Source organism: Pleurodeles waltl, chromosome 7 (assembly GCF_031143425.1).
Source record: "Pleurodeles waltl isolate 20211129_DDA chromosome 7, aPleWal1.hap1.20221129, whole genome shotgun sequence".
Taxonomy (NCBI): domain Eukaryota; kingdom Metazoa; phylum Chordata; class Amphibia; order Caudata; family Salamandridae; genus Pleurodeles; species Pleurodeles waltl.
In genome coordinates this window covers 966,167,074-966,186,140 of record NC_090446.1, presented here as the reverse complement: position 1 = coordinate 966,186,140, position 19,067 = coordinate 966,167,074, and the positions used below count along the sequence as shown (strand labels likewise).

The window sequence follows — 19,067 nt, the reverse complement described above, 5'->3', positions numbered from 1 at the left end:
TCTTAAGTTGGTATAGGATGGGAATACATGTTATTTATTGCCTTAATCAAAAAAATATGTCTTCTCCACTGTGGCTACTGGAAAATTGAATTTTTGTGATGCTCTGTCAATGGACATGTGGACACAATAGATGTCAACTGGGGAGTTTCTGGGTACCACCTCTGTACTCAGTTCTTCAGCATGGTTATATCCATCCCATTCTGGACAGCGTCCTGCTTCTCATCATATGGTTGATAGCTTGAATCATCACATCATATGGAAAGATCCAACAGTTGGTTCAGTAGGCCTTCTCTGAAATAATTGGATGAGGTGGCATTGAAGGATTAGTTGTCAGTGACTCTGCTGATCGAAGTGGCTGAGGTGGCAGGTCCAATGGAGAAGCCTGAGGAAACATGCCTGGATAAACTGGTGAGAGGGGGGTAACATGTTACAGAATTCCTCCATTAGTTGTTTCATGGAATTCAAAAACTTTTTTGCACTTGCATCATAGATTCTCGTGGAAACGTAAGGGGTTCTATCTGAGAACAACATCTGTCATATTGCAGGGGTTCTTGGTAACCGAATCCTTCTTCTGAACATAATGGATGTCTAAGTTATGTGGACCTTCTGCAGATTCAGACTGTATGGCATCATCCAAAAATATCAAAGTCTGACTGTCACTTCCTTGAGTGGTATAATCATTAAATTTGCCTTCACTGTGGGTGGCAAGATGAGGACAAATCGTTTAAGAGCTGCATAGGTTGCTCTCACGTAATCCTTATTGGTGAGGCTAGCAAAACCAGAGGTACTGTCACCAAGATCAGAGTTTCAGGTAGTATAGATATAACTGAGAGTAGTCGATGGGGTTCTTGCCAAAGGTAAAGGTCTTTGTTGACAGCATGATCTTTGTCAACAGAGTGGACTCCAGCAAAGGTGTGGTCTTCGTCAACAGGAAGGCTGTTGTCAATCAGAAGGGTTACCTCGACAGGATCTATGACGATGGAACAGGCCTCCCCAGTGTATAGTCATTGCCGTGGCATTGGTCTTTGTACTAAAAAGGCGGTCTTTGTAATTGGTGACTACATCAACAATGATTTTTGGGAGAATTACTTCTTATTTTTAGTCGCTGGTGTGGAAGATGCCAACAGCAATACATGTTTTTGAAACTCAAGGAGATTAACTCTCACGAACGAAGGGCTTAGCGCTGGATTTGTCTACTGAAGCGGCAGCATAAACTAAAGTCGCAACTGCATGGCAACTGCAGAGCATATTTTAGTGGGGGTTGCAGAAGATTCTTCTGAGAAACCTGTAACCAGATCCTTGGAATTGTCTAGCTCTACCTTGCATTTTGTAGCTCTTGATGATGGAAGCAGAGTGGTGCTGTTCACTGAAATGCACCCTGAGGGTCAACTCTCAAGGACCGCAACAGATTAACCTCTCTGTTATTGACAGTCTTTGCACTAAATGTCCACTTGTCCTGACTTGTGGAGACAAAGAATACATTTACGGTGGGGGTCTTCTAACAAGACCTTCCTTGCTCCACACACTACACATTGCTTGAGAGATACTTGTTTACCTAGCTCAGCTTCCCAGTAGTAAAGGAACTTCTGCAGCTGCTGATGGAGGAAAAAAATACCCTCAGAAAGATCATCCAAAAAAGCTAAAGTTCTGAAGAACAAGTTACTTACCTTCAGTGACATCTTATCTGGTAGAGACTCTATCAAGCAGCAGATTCCTTACATTAGAATTATCCCCAGGAGTCAGACTGGACTAGCAAATTTTCGTGAGCAGCACCTCTGCGTGCTAGTAGGTGGCGTCATTCGGCTCCATGTATCATTGTCATCCGTGCTGGAAGTGATGAGCGTGGTCCCTATATTGGCACCATCCCAGCACGTTGACATCAGTTTCTTTTCGCGACTTTCCATGAAAGGAGCATGGAGGCACAAAGAACACTGACCACTGGTGTGTGAAAGTAGGGCCCTGAAAAGGGAACAGCCTTGTACCTAGAATCTGTTCACAGAGCGCTTTAGTATAGAATCTGCGGCTAGAGTCTCTACAAGATAAAGCATTACCGAAGTAACATGTTTAGACTTCTAGATGCAGATTCCTTACCTTAGTATAGATACCCAAGTGATACCTACCCAGAGGAGGGCCTGGGAACCCGATTTAGACTAGAAATTCCTGCAGGACTGAATGGGCACAGTGCCTGTCCTGACGGACTTGACTGTCCAGAGAGTAGTGCTTGGTGAACATGTACAGTAAGGCTCATGGTGTTGCCTGGCAGATGTCCAGGAACAGAACTCTCCATGCTAACGCAGTGGTGGCAGCCTTTACTCTGGCGGAATGAGAACAAAAGCCCTCTGGGGTTGCTTTTTGGCCAATGCATAGCAGATCTTAATGCAGAGCACAATCCATTTGGAGATGGTTCATTTCTGCACAGCCTTCCCTTTCTTGGCTCTGACATGCCACACAAACAGTGGATTGTCCACACGGAACAGTTTTGTGCGGTCAAGATAGAACAACAACGCTATTTTTGGGTCCACCCGGTGGAGTCTCTCTTCTTCCTTACCCTCTGGTCAGATGTAATTGCCACCAGAAAGGCTGTGTTGATGGTGAGGAGCCTAAGAGGACAGGTATAAACGGAAAAAAGGGAGTGCATACAAGAAAAGTAAGAACCAATTTAATGTGCCGTTAAGGCATAATAAAGGATGCTGTGGGAACCATGTGCTGCAGATCTTCAAGGAATCTAAGAAGCAGAAAGGCAGAGACAGAAGATAACGTAATCCTTCAACGTGCTGGGCCAGGGTAAGGGAAAACAAAAGCACCTGGGAAAGGGGTGCAGATAAAGAGTCCACCTGTTTGGTTGTACACCATGCCACAAACTTGCCCCAGTGACTGGCGTGTACCGTCTTGGGATGCCCAGCAGCCAAAATAACATCACAGACTGTCAACAGTTGCCACTCAATCTCCACCATTGAAGGTGGAGCGTTGACAAGTTCAGATGAAGAACCCTCCCCTGCTGCTGGGACAGGAGATCCTCCCAAAGGGGCAGCCTGATTGGATGACCAATGGAGATACTCAATAGCTTGGATGTACCTGACTCTCCGAGGCCAGTCTGGAGCCACAAGGATGACTTGGGCGTGGTTGTTCTTTATCTTCTTGAGAACTCTGGGCAAGAGTGGTATTGGCAGAAAGGCGTACAGGAGGCTGAAGCTCCATCCGAGAGGAAAAGCGTCTCTGAGCAAGAGCGGTCTTCGAAACTCCAGGGGGCAGAACTACTGACATTGCATATTCTCAGCGGTGGTGAACAGATCTAACCAAAGATCTACCCACTGCTGAAACAGGCCTTGCAGCACCTCTGGTTAGAGGCGCCATTCGTAATATGCTAGGCATCTTCAGCTGAGTTCATCCACTCTGGCGTTCAGAGAGGCCACCAGGTGTTGAACCACCATGGAAATGCCCTGTCATACAAGCCACATCCATAGACACAGGGCCTTTTGACAGGTGGTCCACGACCCCACCACGCCCTCTTTGTTGCAGTACCACATGGCAGTGGTTTTGTCGATGAACACCTGCACCAACTTTCCCTTGATGGAGGTTAAAAAAAAGCTTTCAATGCCAGTAAGATCATAAAACGCTCCAGCAAGCTGATATGGAGCCTGGATTCTGCCAGAGACCAGAGTTCACCGATCCCCACCTCTCCCAGATGGCCTCCCCATCCTGCGAGTGATGCATGTGTCACTACTGTCAGATCTGGCTGGGGAAGGGAGAGGAGATTCTAACTGACCCAATCGCAGTCTGTTAGCTACCACTGCAGATCTTTTGTAGGGCCCTTCAAGATCTGGACAATATCGGAGAGATTCCTCCAAAGTTGGGTTCACTGGAACTTCAAGTTCCACTGCAGAGCCCGCGTATGCAATGGGCATATGTCACTAGCAGGATGCAGGAGGCCATAAGGCCCAGGAGCTTCAGTGTCAGTATCACCAAAACACAGGCTAGAGGCTGGAATATAGATATAGTCTGGACTCACTGTTCAGGAGAATAAGCCCAAAACTGCACTGTGTCTGGAACAGCTTTGATGAAAGGGAGCATCTTAGAAGGGATCAGGTGTGACTTTGATACGCTGATAGAGAGCCACAGAGAGTGCAAGAGGTCTGCTGTAGTCTGGAAATGGGAGACAACTGCCTGTGACGAGTCTGCCTTCAACAGTCAATAGTCGAGATAGGGATAAATTGATATCCCTGATTTCCACAGATGAGCTGCAACCACCGCCATCACCTTGGTGAACACCTGAAGGGCGCAGGTAAAGTCAAAGGGGAGCAAAGCAGACTGAAAGTCATTGTGGCCTACTATGAACCACAGGTAATGTCTGTGAGTGGGGAGGACATGAATGTGGAAGCATGTATCCTGCAAGTCCAACTCTACCATCTAGTCTCCTGGGTCCCTTTGGACAATCTGGAGAACTCAGCGGTCCAGATGGACCTCCAGTGGTGCAGGTGATGGTATATCCTGCCTCCCACTGGATGCCCATGATCATTGGAGGGCAAGCTAAAGAGGCTTGGAGGCTGCAGCTGCCGAGGAGATGTGGTAGACTGGCCCAACCTTTGGCTACTTGACCTACAACGTCTGTGGGTATCGCGTCCTTGACCATGTAGTGGCTGAGAAGCCTGCAGGCCATGGTTGCTGAGCGGGTAGAGACGCGGCTGCAAGCCCCTTCTGTGGCCACAAAAGGAACAAAAGGCAGACTGGGGTTTGCGAGGGGCCATGGAAAGACCAAACAACCTGGCCTAATCCCTGCTGTCCTTGAAGTACTCCACTGCTGAGTCTGCCTTATCTCTGAAGAGACAGGAGCCATTGAAGGGCAAGTCCATGAGTGAGCCTGGACATCCCCTGACAAGCAAGTGGTTCTCAACCAGGCGTGACACATAAGAGCCACCAACGGTGAAACCGCCCTGCCTAGAGAGTCGGTCATATCCATCCCACAGCATATGGCAAATTTAGCAGCATCTCTTTCATCAGCAGTAGCTTGGGAGAGTATGGCTCAGGCCTCCTACGAGACCATAGACAGCACCTGCGCAACAGACACCTAGAGCTAGTGGAGGTATTAGCACAAAGGCATGCTGTGTCCACTGACCACAGTGCCAGGCTGATGGAAGAAAACGTCTTCTTTTCCATGGTATCTAGCCTCTTGGATTCCCTGTCCAGTGGTGTAGTAGGTAATGCACCAGGATTTACTCTAGAAGTGGACGCTTGGACCACCAAGCTCTCCAGGGTGAGGTACTGGATGGGAAAATTGGGGTCCCCTAGGTGGGGCAATGGAAGTGGGCAATTGTCCTATTCACAGGAGCCTCTATGCAGGGCTTGGATCAGGTCCCAAGTAGGACATCCAAGAGGGCTTTGTTAAACAGGAGAAACAGTTCAAATTGGGCACCTCCATCAATGCGTTCATCTTGACAGCCACGGAGTGCAGCTGAAGGTCCAGGATATCAGCCGCCCTCCTCACCACCATAGCAAATGAAGCTCTCTCTTCGCTGCAGCCACAGTAGGAGGGCAGACCAAGCCAGTATCTCCAGAGGTGGCCAGTCCACTGGTATCTGCCAAATCCGCACACCAGGTGTCCTCTGTGACATCTAGGGGCTGGTATTCCTCAGGATCCAGTGGCCCTCCCAATAATCCCCAAGTCGTAGCCTAAAGGAATAGAGCACCGGCTTGACTATGGAGGAATCCCTCCACACACCACCACAGTCAGACGACACCCATCTGGCTCCGTGATGGAAGTGGGGATGAGAATGGGGACTGTGCTGCCAGTGGGCTGGGGACATTGGAGCTGGTATCTGGGAAGGTCGAGGTGGGTCAACTGGCGCTGGTCCAAATCTATATATGGATTCAAGGGCCCCAAATGGAACCGGGGTCAAACCCGTCGGCAGAAGACCAGTAATGGCTCCTCCTGAAGCCACGGGGCTGAAAAGCGCTCCAGCAGGAACTGGCTGCCCCAATACGAGGTGCATAGTCTCATAAAATTCATGGAGTTGGGCGGGGTTGCTCTGGCTCTCGGAAACTTGAGGAGGTGCAGAAACAGCCCAGGAGTAGGCTCAACTGCAGACACTCCCTCGCGTTGTTGGGTAACTTCAAGCTACAGGGCAAAATCAAAGACCTCTTTGACTTCTTATTCTTTTTATGCTTTCCCAACTTATCCAAACATCCGGATGACTTTGAGTGCGATGACAAGTGCTGGAAATGGCTATGCAACGGATCCTGGGACCTTCATTTCGTCTTGGATGGAGACCATCATAGAATCGTACATCAAGCAGCAAGAAGCTTGAGGTACTGCTCCCTCAATTCCTTGGGGTGCATGGCACTTCAATCGATACAAGTCTTAGTGTCATGGTTGTGCTCGAGACACCAAAGACAGACAAGGTGTTGATCCGCCACTGACATTTGCCAGTGACAGGTGCCACAGAGTTTAAACCCAGCCTTCCTCTTGGACATCCTTGCCACACCAGGAGACAATGTCTCAAAAATCTTTAAACAAAAGGACTGAAAACAGCTCAGTCAAAAAGTGACTGGGGGTAGCTCTTCTCCGTATCAGCGCTGACTGGCGAGGAAAGAGGGCTCTGGGGTATGGCCTACATAGGCACTGAGCATGTCATTTCTATCGCATAAGATGCTGATGACACCCCGCATAGCCAAGCAACTCAACCTAATGGCTCGCAGGTGTACTGCTCATGCAAAATATACAGATACAGTATGATACCTGGGGATAAATCTAAGGTAAGGAATCTGGGATTAGAAATCTATCAGATGAAAATGACAAGAGCTCAGAGGATTCCTTGTTGCCTGTAGATATTTTGTAGAAATTCTGACAGTTGGTGCCTCTGAGGAGAGATTGCACACAGAAACCCTCAATCTTATTAGCTGGAGTTCAGATCATCTACTGAGGTAGACTGGCTACAATTAGTCTATGCTTTATTTCAGCATTACTTGTTGTATGGGGATACTGCTATGTTAATATTGGTTACTGAAGGTTATCAGTTTAACGTTGGGGAACAATTTAAGCATGTGAAATCTACAAAAGATCTAATACTGGAGAATATAATTCTCAAATCGAAGATTTGCTTATTCAAAATGCATTCTTACCCTGAGGGCTCGCATGAAATCACTCTCCATCAACAAGTTATTCTGTTCCAGCTGCTCCTTGGCACTAATGTTTTTGTTCAGCAGCATGTTGAGCTTCACAAGGTCATTGGACAGGTTCTTCATGTGATGCTCAATGTCTTTCTGTTCAGTCTTCTCCTGCTGGATCTCATCTGCAGGTAATAAAATACAGGCAATCAAAACAAGTACAAAAATAATGGAAATAGTAAAGGTAAGAACAAAAACATCTCATAAAGACTCATGTGGAAATTTAAGACCTAAAATGTGTTTTACCTAAGATCACTGAATTTATGAGTGTCATTACATGTAAGCGTAGCTCCACCTTAGCTCATTCCCTGAACGTTTTGGGGTGATCTGTCAAGTGGGGGCAAGAACAAACGGGGCAGGGGTCCCAAAACGCAATATTCCCATACAATTTCCATAGGAATTGTTTAACAGAGCTACAGCCCAAATGGCTGGCCAGAATTACACCAAATTTGGCTGAAAGCTAGATGTTGATCTAGGAAGTGTGCTTTTTCTGATTTGGTGTAAATTCGTTCAGTACTTTTCAAGAAATTAAGGTTAAAAATATTTGTGTATCTGGACAAGTGGGTTTGCGGGACACCCGCAAGAGTTCAGATATTACTCAGTTTCAAATAGAGCCATCTGTTTGGCCAAGAGGGCCTCTTTTCCCATTGATCATTTTGCTCGTATGGTAATAAAATATTACTTTAAGTAGATACAAACCCATAGAAATTCAATGAAAAAAAAATGCGCTAAAGTGAAGCTACAGTTAGGTGAAAATGTCAGTGACAACACTGTGAATGGCGGGGGCACGAGTTAGTTTGCAATAATTATAACAGTTGAATTTTAGTTTTTTTTTGTCGGTAAAGGTATATTTAAACTGACATTTTCACCTAACTATAACTTCACTTTAATCTTAGTTTTTTTAGTGAAAAGGTGTGGAAAGGGAGAGAGAAAGATAGAGACATAAAGAGAAGGAAAGAAGGAGACAGTTTGTGTGTGTGTTTATATTTATATATATATATATATATATATATATATATATATATATATATACACACACATATATATGATAAAATCACTGCAACGTGAAATTACGTAATTGATGACAGCACTGTGCATGGCTGGGGCGTGAGTTAAAGTCCCTTGAAGTAACTATAACTGGTGAATTTCAGTGGTTTTCTTAATTTAGAATAGTGCATTTTAACTGACATTTTCACCTAACTATGCCATCTCCTTTTTAAAGAATACATATACAAACACACACGCAGAACAAGTTACTTACCTTCAGTAATGCTTTTTCTGGTGGATACAGTATCTACCTGTGGATTCCTCTCCTTTTGAATATTCCTGTGCACCTGCATTCCACTGAAACATTCTTGATCGCTCTCCCACGTAGACAAGGGCTTTGGGATCTACACAACTCTGCACGGGACCCCATATGACTTCACTTGAGCCATAAGAAGCCCTCGTCGGTTCCACCCATTTTTTATGTGCCTTCGAGGCGAATGGATGGAACTAACCTCAGAAATGTAATTACAGTTCATAGAATTCAAAATTAAAGATTTACATATAAAACATACATATGCAACAAACTAAACAAAGCTCTCTTTTAAGTATATACAGACAGGCCATGGGGAGGTGGATGGGTCGGCGAGGAATCTGCAGTTAAGATACTGTATTAACCAAAAAATGGCACTAACAAAGGTAATTAACTTGTTCTTCTAATGGATACATCTCCCTGCGGATTCTTCACCTTTTGAACAGAGTACTCAAGCAGTCCAACACTTGGAGGTGGGTGCACGTCTGCCTATACAAAAAAATCCTGAACAACAGAATCAGCGAAGTTACTGTCCCTCCTAACTTCTGATTCTAAACAACAGTCAATCAATCAATCAATCATTTGTAGAGCGAGCTACTCACCCGCTAGGGTCTCAAGGCGCTGAAAGGAAGGGGGGGGGGGAAGTGCTACTGCTTGAAAAGGCAGGTCTTGAGGCGTTTCCTGAAGGTCAGCAGGTCCTAGGTCTGTCTTGGGTGGACGGGGAGGGAGTTCCAGGTCTTGGCGGGGAGGTAGGAGAAAGATCTGCTGCCAGCTGTAGTTCAGTGGATGCGAGAGACGGTGGCGAGAGCGAGGTTGGCGGAATGGAGTTGACAGTTGGTAGTGTGGAAGGTGAGTCACTCGTTGAGGTAGGCAGGGCCAGCGTTGTGGAGTGCTTTGTGAGTGTGGATGAGGAGTTTAAAGGTGATCCTCTTGTTGACGGTGAGCCAGTGTAGGTCTCTTAGGTGGGCTGGGATGTGGTTGCTGGGTGGGATGTCGAGGATGAGGCGTGCAGAGGCGTTCTGTATACGTTGCAGTTTTTTCTGGAGCTTGGCCGTGGTTCCCGCGTAGAGCGCGTTGCCGTAGTCCAGTCTGCTGCTGACAAGGGCGTGGGTGACCGTCCTTCTGGTTTCGGTGGGGATCCATCTGAAGATGTTGCGGAGCATGCAGAGGGTGTTGAAGCAGGAAGATGAGACGGCGTTGACTTGCTGGGTCATGGTGAGCGCTGAGTCTAGGATGTAACCTAAGTTGCGTGCGTGGTTGGTGGGCGCTGGTGCGGTTCCTAGGGTGGCTGGCCACCAGGAGTCGACCCATGAGGAGCGGTTGGAGCCGAGGATCTCCATCTGAGTTTAGTTTTAGGCGATTCCTCTCCATCCAGTTGGCGATGGCCTTTATTTCGTTGTGGAGGTTGGTTTTGGTGGTGGCGGGGTCCTTGGTGAGTGGCAGGATCAGCTGGGTGTCGTCGGCGTAGGAAATGATGTTGAGGTTGTGAGATTGGATGATGTTGGTCAGCGGTGCCATGTAGATGTTAAAAAGGGTTGGGCTGAGTGAGGATCCTTGGGGAACGCTGTAAATGGTCTTGGTGGCTTCAGAAAGGAAGGGAGGGAGGTGGACTCTCTGGGTTCTGCCGGAGAGGAAAGATGTGATCCAGTCCAGGGCTTTGTGGCGGATCCCTGCGTCGTGGAGGCGTGTGCGGAAGGTGCAGTGGCAGACGTGTTGAAGGCAGCCGAGAGGTCTAGGAGGATGAGGGCCGCAGTTTCGCCTTTGTCGAGCATGGTCCTGATATCGTCGGTTGCGGCGATCAGGACGGTCTTGTTGCTGTGGTTCCTACGGAATCTGGATTGAGAGGTGTCCAGCGTGTTGTTGTCTTCCAGGAAGCGGGTCAGTTGGCTGCTGACGATCTTCTCGATGACCTTCGCCGGGAAGGGGAGGAGGGAGATGGGCTAGTAGTTCCTGAGATCTTCGGGGTCCGCTTTGGGTTTCTTTAGCAGGGTGTTGACTTCGGCGTGCTTCCAACTCTCCGATACGGTGGCGGTCTCAAAGGAACTGTTGACTATCATATGGAGTTGGGGGGTGATGATGGGGTTTGCTTTGTTGAAGACATGGTGGGGGTAGGGGTCAGAGGGTGATCCGGAGTGGATGGTGCTCATGGTTTTGATGGTGTCCTCGTCGTTGATGTGGCTCCAGGAGAGGAGGAGGTTGGTGCGGCTTGGTGCGTTGAGGTTTTTGGTGGCTATGGTGGTCATGGGGGTCGAGGTGTTGAAGCTGTTGTGGATGTCCATGATCGTGCTGTGGAAGAAGGTGGAGAGGGAGTTGCAGAGGTCTTGCGAGGGAGGGGGTCAATGGAGCAGGACCTGGGGTTGGCGAGTTCCTTGACGATGTTGAAGAGCTGTGTGCTGTTGTGCGTGTTGTTGTCGATGCGATCCTTGTAGAAGGATCTCTTGGTGGTCCGGATTAGCTGGTGGTGCTTGCGGATGGCTGTCTTGAGGGCGGTGTGGTTGTTCTCTGTTTGTTCGTGGTGCCACTTCTCGATTTTTCAGCACTCCAGCTTGGATGCCTGAAGCTCGGCAGTGAACCAGATGGCCTTAGTGCTGGTGCAGTTGTTGGAGGGTTTCCTGATTGGGGCGAGGGTGTTGGGCAGTCATCTATCCATTGTCTGAGGTTGAGAGCGGCTGTGTTGGGGTCGGTGGTGATGGGCGGTGGCGCACGGGCGAGGGTGGAGATCAGCTGGTCTTCAGTGATCTTGTTCCAGCTGCGGCGGGGGATCTGTTGCGGGTGGTGGTGGTGTGTGGTATTTTTCTGGAAGGTGAAGTGGACACAGCGGTGGTCGGTCCAGTGGAGTTCGGTGGTGTGGCTGAAGGTGACGTGGCTGATGGCGGAGAAGACGGGGTCGAGCGTGTGGCCAGCGGAGTGGGTGGGCATCATGACAAGTTTGAGACCGAGGTTGTCGAGGTTATCGATCAAGGCGGTTGAGTTGCTGTCGTTGGCGTTATCGAGGTGAAAATGCAGCTCGTCGAAGCGGATGCAGTCTGTAGAGGCAATGGCGTGGGTGCTGATTAAGTCGGCGATGGAGTCACTGAACTGTGGGCGAGGGGCCTGTAGACGAGGGTTCTTCTGAGGGTGGTGTTGGCGTTGATGTGAATCTGGAAATGTAAGTGTTCGGTGGCGTCAAAGGCGTCATCGGTGTTGGTCGAGATTCTGACGGTGTTCTTCTGGACTATGGCGATCCCTCCTCCCGGTCTGTTGGTGTGGGATCTGTGGGCGACCTTATAGCCTTCAGGGATGGCTATGGCGATGTCGGGTTGCGAGGAGGGGTTCATCCAAGTTTCGGTGAGGAAGGTGATGTCCGGGGAAGATGAGGTGAGTAGATCCCAGAGTTCGACAGCGTGCTTGTGGACGGAGCGGGTGTTGAGGAGGATGCAGCAGAAGTGGTTGCATTTGGTTCTGGTGTGATGTTTGGCAGCTTGGGGGCAGGTGAAGCTGCAGTTCCGGCAGGAGAAGGGTCCATGGGTGATCTTCGGGGTGGCTTGGAAGCAGGTGGCAGAGCGGCCTATGTTGAGGGCGAGGTCATTGGCATTGTAGCAGCGTTGGGCGGCGTGGGGGATGCGGGGGCCTGGGGGTCTGGTAGTGGGCACGGTCCGGGTGCGTTCCGGGCGGTCCGCTGTGCGCAGCTGCCATTAAGAAGGGGAGGTGGGAGGGAGGAGCAGCTGGGAGGTGGGAGCGGTGGGCGAATGGGGGCATGAGGGAGATGGGGCCGCAGCGACCAGAAAGGGATCAGAGAGAATGGCTTAAGAGAAGCCGAAAACGGCAGAAAAAGGAGAAAAAAGGCAAAAAGGCTAACAGTAAAGGAAAAAGAGTCTGAAAAACTGAGCTAAAGCAGTAAAAAAGGCACAAAAGAAAGACAGTTACAAGGCAGACACACAATACTTACGGCAACCACTAGACACCAGGAATGAGGCATAGGTGGGTGCCTGCGGGTGGTGGAGGGCCTCGAACTCGCAGCAGAAGCGAGGGCGGGGTAGAGGGCACGGACGCAGTCAGGAGGAGCTGCGCGGCGTGGGGGAGTGTAACCTATGCAAAAATGTGAAGGGAGCACCAGGTTGCTGCCTAAGAAATATCTGCCACAGGGACTCCTCTAGTTAAAGCAGAGGTGAAAGATTTAGCTCTAGTAGAATGAGCACGAATACCTTCTGGATGTTCCTTGTGTTCCACGGCATAGCAGATCTTAATGCAAAGGAAAAAAATCCTTTTGTGGATCACTTTTCCTTTCATTTTGCTGACATATCACACAAAAAGCTGATCATACAGCCTGAAGTCACATCTTCTGTCCACATAAAAAATGACAGCCATTTTTGGGTCCAAACAATGAAGTCTTTTCTCCTCTTTAGATGGATGGGAAGGTGGGCAGAAGGTATGAATGGTGATAAACTGACCCAAATGGAAGGGATTACCCACATTCAGCAGGAAGACGGCCCTTGTTCTCAGAACCAACTTATCAGGGAAGAAAATTGTTAAGGGAGGCTTAACACTTGAGGCCCTCCAAATTTCGTTAGGAGATCTGGCCTGCATGGCAGCCTGAGATGTGGTTGGAGCGACCGGTGTAAAAGGTCCGGGAACTACCATTGCCTGGGCCACTCCAGTGCAATGAGGATTATTCTGGCTGAAGTCGTCCAGAGTTTGAGAAGGACTGGTGGGAATCAGGGGAATTGGTGGAATGGCTTACAGAAACTTGTTGGACCAGTCTATCTACAGAGCATTCCCCAACGATTCTGGGTGGTAAAACCTGGTGACGAAGTTGCAGCATTTTCTGTTTTCCTCTGTGGCGAAAAGGTCGATAGACGGTGTGCCCCACAAATGGAAGATATTTTGAATGACATCTTCGTTCAGCACCCACTCGTAGTTCTCTTCGTGAACTCTGCTGAGGGCATCTGCTTCTACATTCTGAGCACCTGGAAGGTGAGTTGTTACTATCGTTAACCTCCTGGCTAGAAGCCAGTGCCAAATTGTCTGGACCTCTTGAGACAAGACTCTGGATCTGGTTCCCCCCGCTTGTTCAGGTAATACATGGTGGTTGTATTGTCTGTATGGACAAACAAGGTGTCAGTGTTGAAGGAGGGGAGAAATGTCTTGAGAGATAGTTGCACCACACGGAGCTCGTGGTGATTGATGTGGTATGACGTCTCCTTGGGAGACCAGAGGCCTTGTATTTGGAGGTGACCAGTGTGGGCTCCCCGTCCGAGGAGAGAGGCATCTGTCACAATAGACTGTGATGAAGGCTGTGGACAGAAAGGCATCCCTTGTAGGAGATTGGTTGGAGAACATCACCAACTGAGGGATCTAATTGCGTGGGTGGACAGAAAGATTCTGTCTTCCCAGTTTCCAGACAGTGGATTCCGTTGGTCCTCCAGGCACTCCTGAAGAGGTCGCATGTGGAGGCAAGCATTGGGTGTCAGAAAGATGCAGAAGGCCATGGTGCCTAGAAGTGAGGAGACTGTGCGCACTGTTGGGCGATGTTTTGAGTGCACTACACTTCTGGAGAATGGATAAGAGTTGTTCCTCCAAAGGACACACTTTTGCCTGTAGTGTGTCTATGGCAGCTCTTAAGTAGTGAAACTTCTGTACAGGAACTGTCGTGGACTTGAGAAAGTTGACATGAAGCCCTAGCCATTAAAGGAGATTGCATGCCCATTTGAAATGCACTTGGGTTTCTGCACAGGTGGATGCCTTGATTAGCCAGTCGTCCAGATATGGGTAGAGGAAGATTCAGTGCCTTCAAAAATGTTCTGCCACCACAGCCATGCACTTGGAGAAAGTTCTGGGTGCTGACTTGAGACCAAATGATAGGATAGTGTATCGGAAGTGATCTTGTCCCACATCTCATGAACTTCCAATGCTTTTTTATGATGGGGATATGAAAGTAGGTATCATGTAGGTCTACTGAGCAAAGCCAATCCCTTTGATGAATCTGTGGGTATATTTGGTGTAAGGCCAGCATCCTGAACTTTTCCTTTCGGATACATTTGTTGACAATCTACAGGTCTAGAATGGGTCTGAACTCTTGTCCTTTTTTTGGAACGAGGAAGTACCTTGACTAAATGCCTTTTTCCAGCTGGTTGAGGGGAACAGGTTCTACTGCTTTCTTTTCCATCAGGATGGAAACTTCCGCCTTTAGTAGGCCGAGATCAGAAATGGTCGACTTCGGCTAAATACTTGGTGTTGGGGTGGAAAACCTGAAACAATACCCATTTTGTACAATGTTCAAGACCCAAGCTTCCCCCCACCAGAGTGGGTAGCGGACGCGGGGGAAGAAAGCTTTTAGGGTTTTGAGGCTGGAGGTTGTCGAGAACCCTGATTGGGTTGATGTGTCGTTCTTCCTTTGTTGTTTTAATTGAGGCTGGTAAGATCTTCGGAATTGCTGCTGGGTTCTTCCAGGCAGCCACTGAGGGGTTTGAACCCTCTGAGTAGAACAGAGACGTTGGAAAGGTTGGAAGGGTCTTCGTTGCTCTTTGGGTTTTTCAAACCCGACTACCTTCAATGTGTCTACCTCACTGTATGAAGCTGGCTCTGTATATACTATCTCAAAGTGAGAGATAGTGTGCACAGAGTCCAGGGGTTCCCCAAGAGGCTTGACAGAGGCAATAATAGATAATATTAATGCTCTATTTGTCGTAGTGTGGTCAAGCAGTTAGGCTTATCTCTGATAAGTGTTAAAAATGTGTTGTACACACACAGGCAATAAATGGGAACACACACTCAAAGACTTAACTCCAGGACAATAGGTTTTTATATAGAAAAAATATTATTTTAGAACCACAAGATTCAGATTGCAGGTAAGTACATAAATTGTAAGGTACTTGGCATAGGTAAATATAGGACTTTGAATAAAAACAGTAATGTACACAGTTTGGCATAAAATGGTAATAAGCTATTTTAAAAGTGGACACTGAAAAATTCAACAGTTCCTGGGGGAGGTAAGAAAAGGTTAGTTTGTCAGGTAAGTAAAGCACTTACAAGTTCAGTCTCCGGGGCATAGGCAGCCCACCATTGGGGGTTCAAGTTACCCCAAACCCCCAGCACCCGCAACACAGGGTCGGTCAGGTGCAGAGGTCAAAGAGGGGCCCAAATAACATAGGTGCCTATGGAGAGTAGGGGTGCTCCGGTTCCAGTCTGCTAGCAGGTAAGTACCTGCGTCCTCGGGAGCAGACCAGCAGGGTTTTGTAGAGCACTGGGGGGGTACCAAACAGGCACACAAATTACACCTCAGCAGCACAGGGATGGCCAGGTGTGCAGACAAGGTGTCGGTTTTATATTGAAATCAATGGAGGGACCCGGGGGTCACTATGATTGTGCAGGCAGGGCACAGGGGGGCTTCTCGGGCCAGCCACCGACTGGGCAAGGGGGAGGGCCGCCTGCTGGTCACTGCTGCACTGGTGGTTAGTTCCTCACAGGTCTGGGGGCTGCAGGTGCCGTGATTCTTCCAGGCGTCTGGTTCTTTGTTACCGGGCAGTCTCGGTCAGGGGGGTCCTCTGGATTCCCTCTGCAGGCATCGTCGTGGGGGTGCAGGGAGGTCGGCTCAGGTTGGAAACCTTGTTGGAGTCGCCTGGGGGTCCTTTCTGCAGCGTTGGTTTCTCTGGACAGGGGCATTGGGTGCAGTGTGGTTGGGACTGACGCTTCAGGAGGGAGGTGAGAGCCCCTTTAAAGATGGTTTCTTCTTCTTGCTTTGGAAGGGAGCCGTTGTCTATGGGAGTTTTTTGGTCCTTTGGAATTGCACGGCAGTCCACTGAGTCGGCAGAGGTCGCTGGGCCCGCAAGATGCGTCGCTGCTGCAGGTTCTTTGAATCTGGAGACAGGCCGGAAGGGCTGGGGCCTCTTCTCTGCGGGGTTTTCAGGTCAGCAGTCCTTCTTTTTGTTAGGTCATCAAGACTCTGATTTCCTGGGTTCAGTGTCGACCCTAAATACTAGATTTAGGAGTCTGTTTAGGGCTGGAGGGCAGTAGCGAATAGCTACTGTCCCTGAGGGTGGCAACACTCTCCTTGTGCCTCCTCCCTTTGGAGAGTGGGGCACATCCCTACTCCTCCTGGGCTAAATCCTCCATGCCAAGATGGAGGATTTTCTAAGGAAGGGGTCACATCAGCTCTGGACACCTTAGGGGCTGTCCTGGCTGGAGGGTGACTCAGCCTTATTTTTCTCATTATCTCCTCCGGACTTGCCGCCAAAAGTGAGGGCTGTATCTGGGGTGGGGGGGGGGGGGGTTATGGGGGCGCAGCATCTCCACTAGCTGGAGTGCCCTGGGGCATATTAACATCAGGCTTGAGCCTTTGAGGCTCACCACCAGGTGTTACAGTTCCTGCAGGGGGAGGTGTGAAGCATCTCCTCCCAGGACAGGCTTTGTTCCTGGTCACAGAGTGCACAAAGGCACTTACCCCATGTGATATTGTGCTGAGATGTTTGATACCAAACTTCCCATTATTCAGTGAAGCCCATATGGAACTGTGGAGTTCGTGTTTGACAAACTCCCAGACCATATACTCTTTATGGCTACCCCGCACTTACAATGTCTAATAATTGGCTTAGACACTGTAGGGGCATAGTGCTCATGCAGCTATGCCCTCACCTGTGGTATAGTACACCCTGCCTCTGGGCTGTAAGGCCTGCTAGAGGGGTGACTTACCTATGCCACAGACAGTGGGTTGTGGGCATGGCCCTCTGAGGGGAGTGCCATGTCGACTTATGTCTTTTTCCCCCCACCAGCACAAACAAGCTGTGAGGCAGTGTGCATGTGCTGAGTGAGGGGTCCCCATGGTGGCATAATACATGCTGCACCCCTTAGAGTCCTTCCCTGGCCACAGGGCCCTTGGTAACAAGGGTACCTTTTACAAGGGACTTATCTGTGTGCCAGGGCTGTGCCAATTGTGGAGACAAAGGTACAGTTTTAGGGAAAGAACACTGGTGCTGGGGCCTGGTTAGCAGTGTCCCAGCACACTCTCAATCAAAGCTGGCATCAACAAAAGGCAAAAAGTCAGGGGGTAACCATGCCAACAGTGGCATTTCCTACCTACACTCACTCTTCATCCTTGCCATTTCATCGTCAGCGTGAAGGCTGAACAGAGTAGAGCCTGAAAATGGCAGGTTCTGAATGCGTTGCTGATCGTCCAGTTTCAGTGACGTTAGACGCAGCCAGGAATGCCCCCTTAGCATTACCCCATGGCAGTATGTATGTGCAGAGAGCAAGGATGAGTCTGCCGCTGCACTAATGATCTGGTTAGACACCATGGCACCTTCTTGGACGATCTCTAAAAAATCCTCCTTATGATCTCTATAGAGGTGGTCAGCAAATTGGAGTAGGGAGTCCCACAGGGCCCTAGCATATCTGCCCAAGAGGGATGTTATGCTTGCCACCTTCATGGAGGTTGCGGCCGAACTACAGACTTTGTGGCCTGTCGAATCCACCTTTTTACTCTCTTTGTCAGGAGGATAGGTAGTAGCTGGAGATGTAGTGTGAGATTTGCAGGCAGCCAGTATTACCACCAAATCAGGTGGAGGATCGGAGCGCAGAAACAAAGGGTCTTGTTCCGGAGGACGATACTTTTTTAGTAGTCTGGAGGGAGCAGACTTAGTCGTAGCCGATGTAAGGAAGACTTCCATAGCATTTTCCAGAAGACCAGGCACTAGTGGTAGCAAGGTCTGGCAGCTATGCGCTGCTGGACAGGCTCGAATATAATCGAAGGAGATGGAGTTGGGACAGCCATCGGAATGTTCAGTTTCCCGCACCTCGTACTAGAACTACATAAAAGGTGTTGATATCGTCAACCGGTGAGGAGCAAGGTTGAGGTGAATCTGTTAGTGCAGGTGAATAGTCTCTGGTGGAGGACGAGGAATCTCTTTTGACGGTAGGCATGTGATCTTGATTTTTGTCGAGATCTGTCGTGGGAATGTCTTGACCTTGAACAGCCAGATGACTGATGGCCATGACGAGAATGGTGGCCTGATCTTGCGCGTGGTCTGGGAACTGGCGCGGAGCTAGGCACTTGAGGAACTGGAGGTGGTATGGGTGCCAGCTAGAACCGGGGCAGCCAGCTGCAGCAGAGTCAGACTTCAAGGTGAAGGTTGAGGAGGAGGTGCCGCAGCCAGCGGAGGAGAGGTGTGAGGAGAAGGCAACAAAGGAAGAAGCACCAGAGAAGGACATCTCTGGAATGGTGCAATTCTGATGAAGAATAGATCCTTTTCCGTTTCTGTCTCCTCGACGTAGAGAGACTCTTCGACGTCGATCTTTCTCTCTGACGTCTAGGCGTTGACGTTGAGCGCTTCCTTCACCTCGATGATTCCAATGACGTCGATATACTCCTCGACGCCATGTGCCGAGTAGCTGGAGTCCTTGACGTCGTGTGACGTCTTGACGTCGAGTGGCGACGTTTGTGCGATGTCGAGCCAGACTTCAACAGTGAACATGTTGGCGCCGTACCTCCTCTCGACATTGACTGGGACCGAAAGCTTTTTCTGCTAGAAAAACGCCTCTCGGACTATCCACGTCCAATGGAGGCTGAGGGAAGAGCTCTGGTAGAAGACTGACCTTCCCCTCGCTCAGAGGTCACAGTGGCTTCTTGCTGGCGTCA

The 19,067-nt window shown here is 49.2% G+C and overlaps 1 protein-coding gene across 1 annotated transcript in view; it reads right to left on the bottom strand.

Annotated features, from left to right (window-relative positions):
- CCDC40 (coiled-coil domain 40 molecular ruler complex subunit) overlaps positions 1 to 19,067 on the bottom strand; it is a 447,448-nt gene that overhangs the window by 158,930 nt on the left and 269,451 nt on the right. The window contains exon 16 of the mRNA XM_069199714.1: positions 7,117 to 7,286. Within this exon, the coding sequence (XP_069055815.1) occupies positions 7,117 to 7,286 (170 nt within the window). The remainder of the gene's footprint in view (positions 1 to 7,116; positions 7,287 to 19,067) is intronic.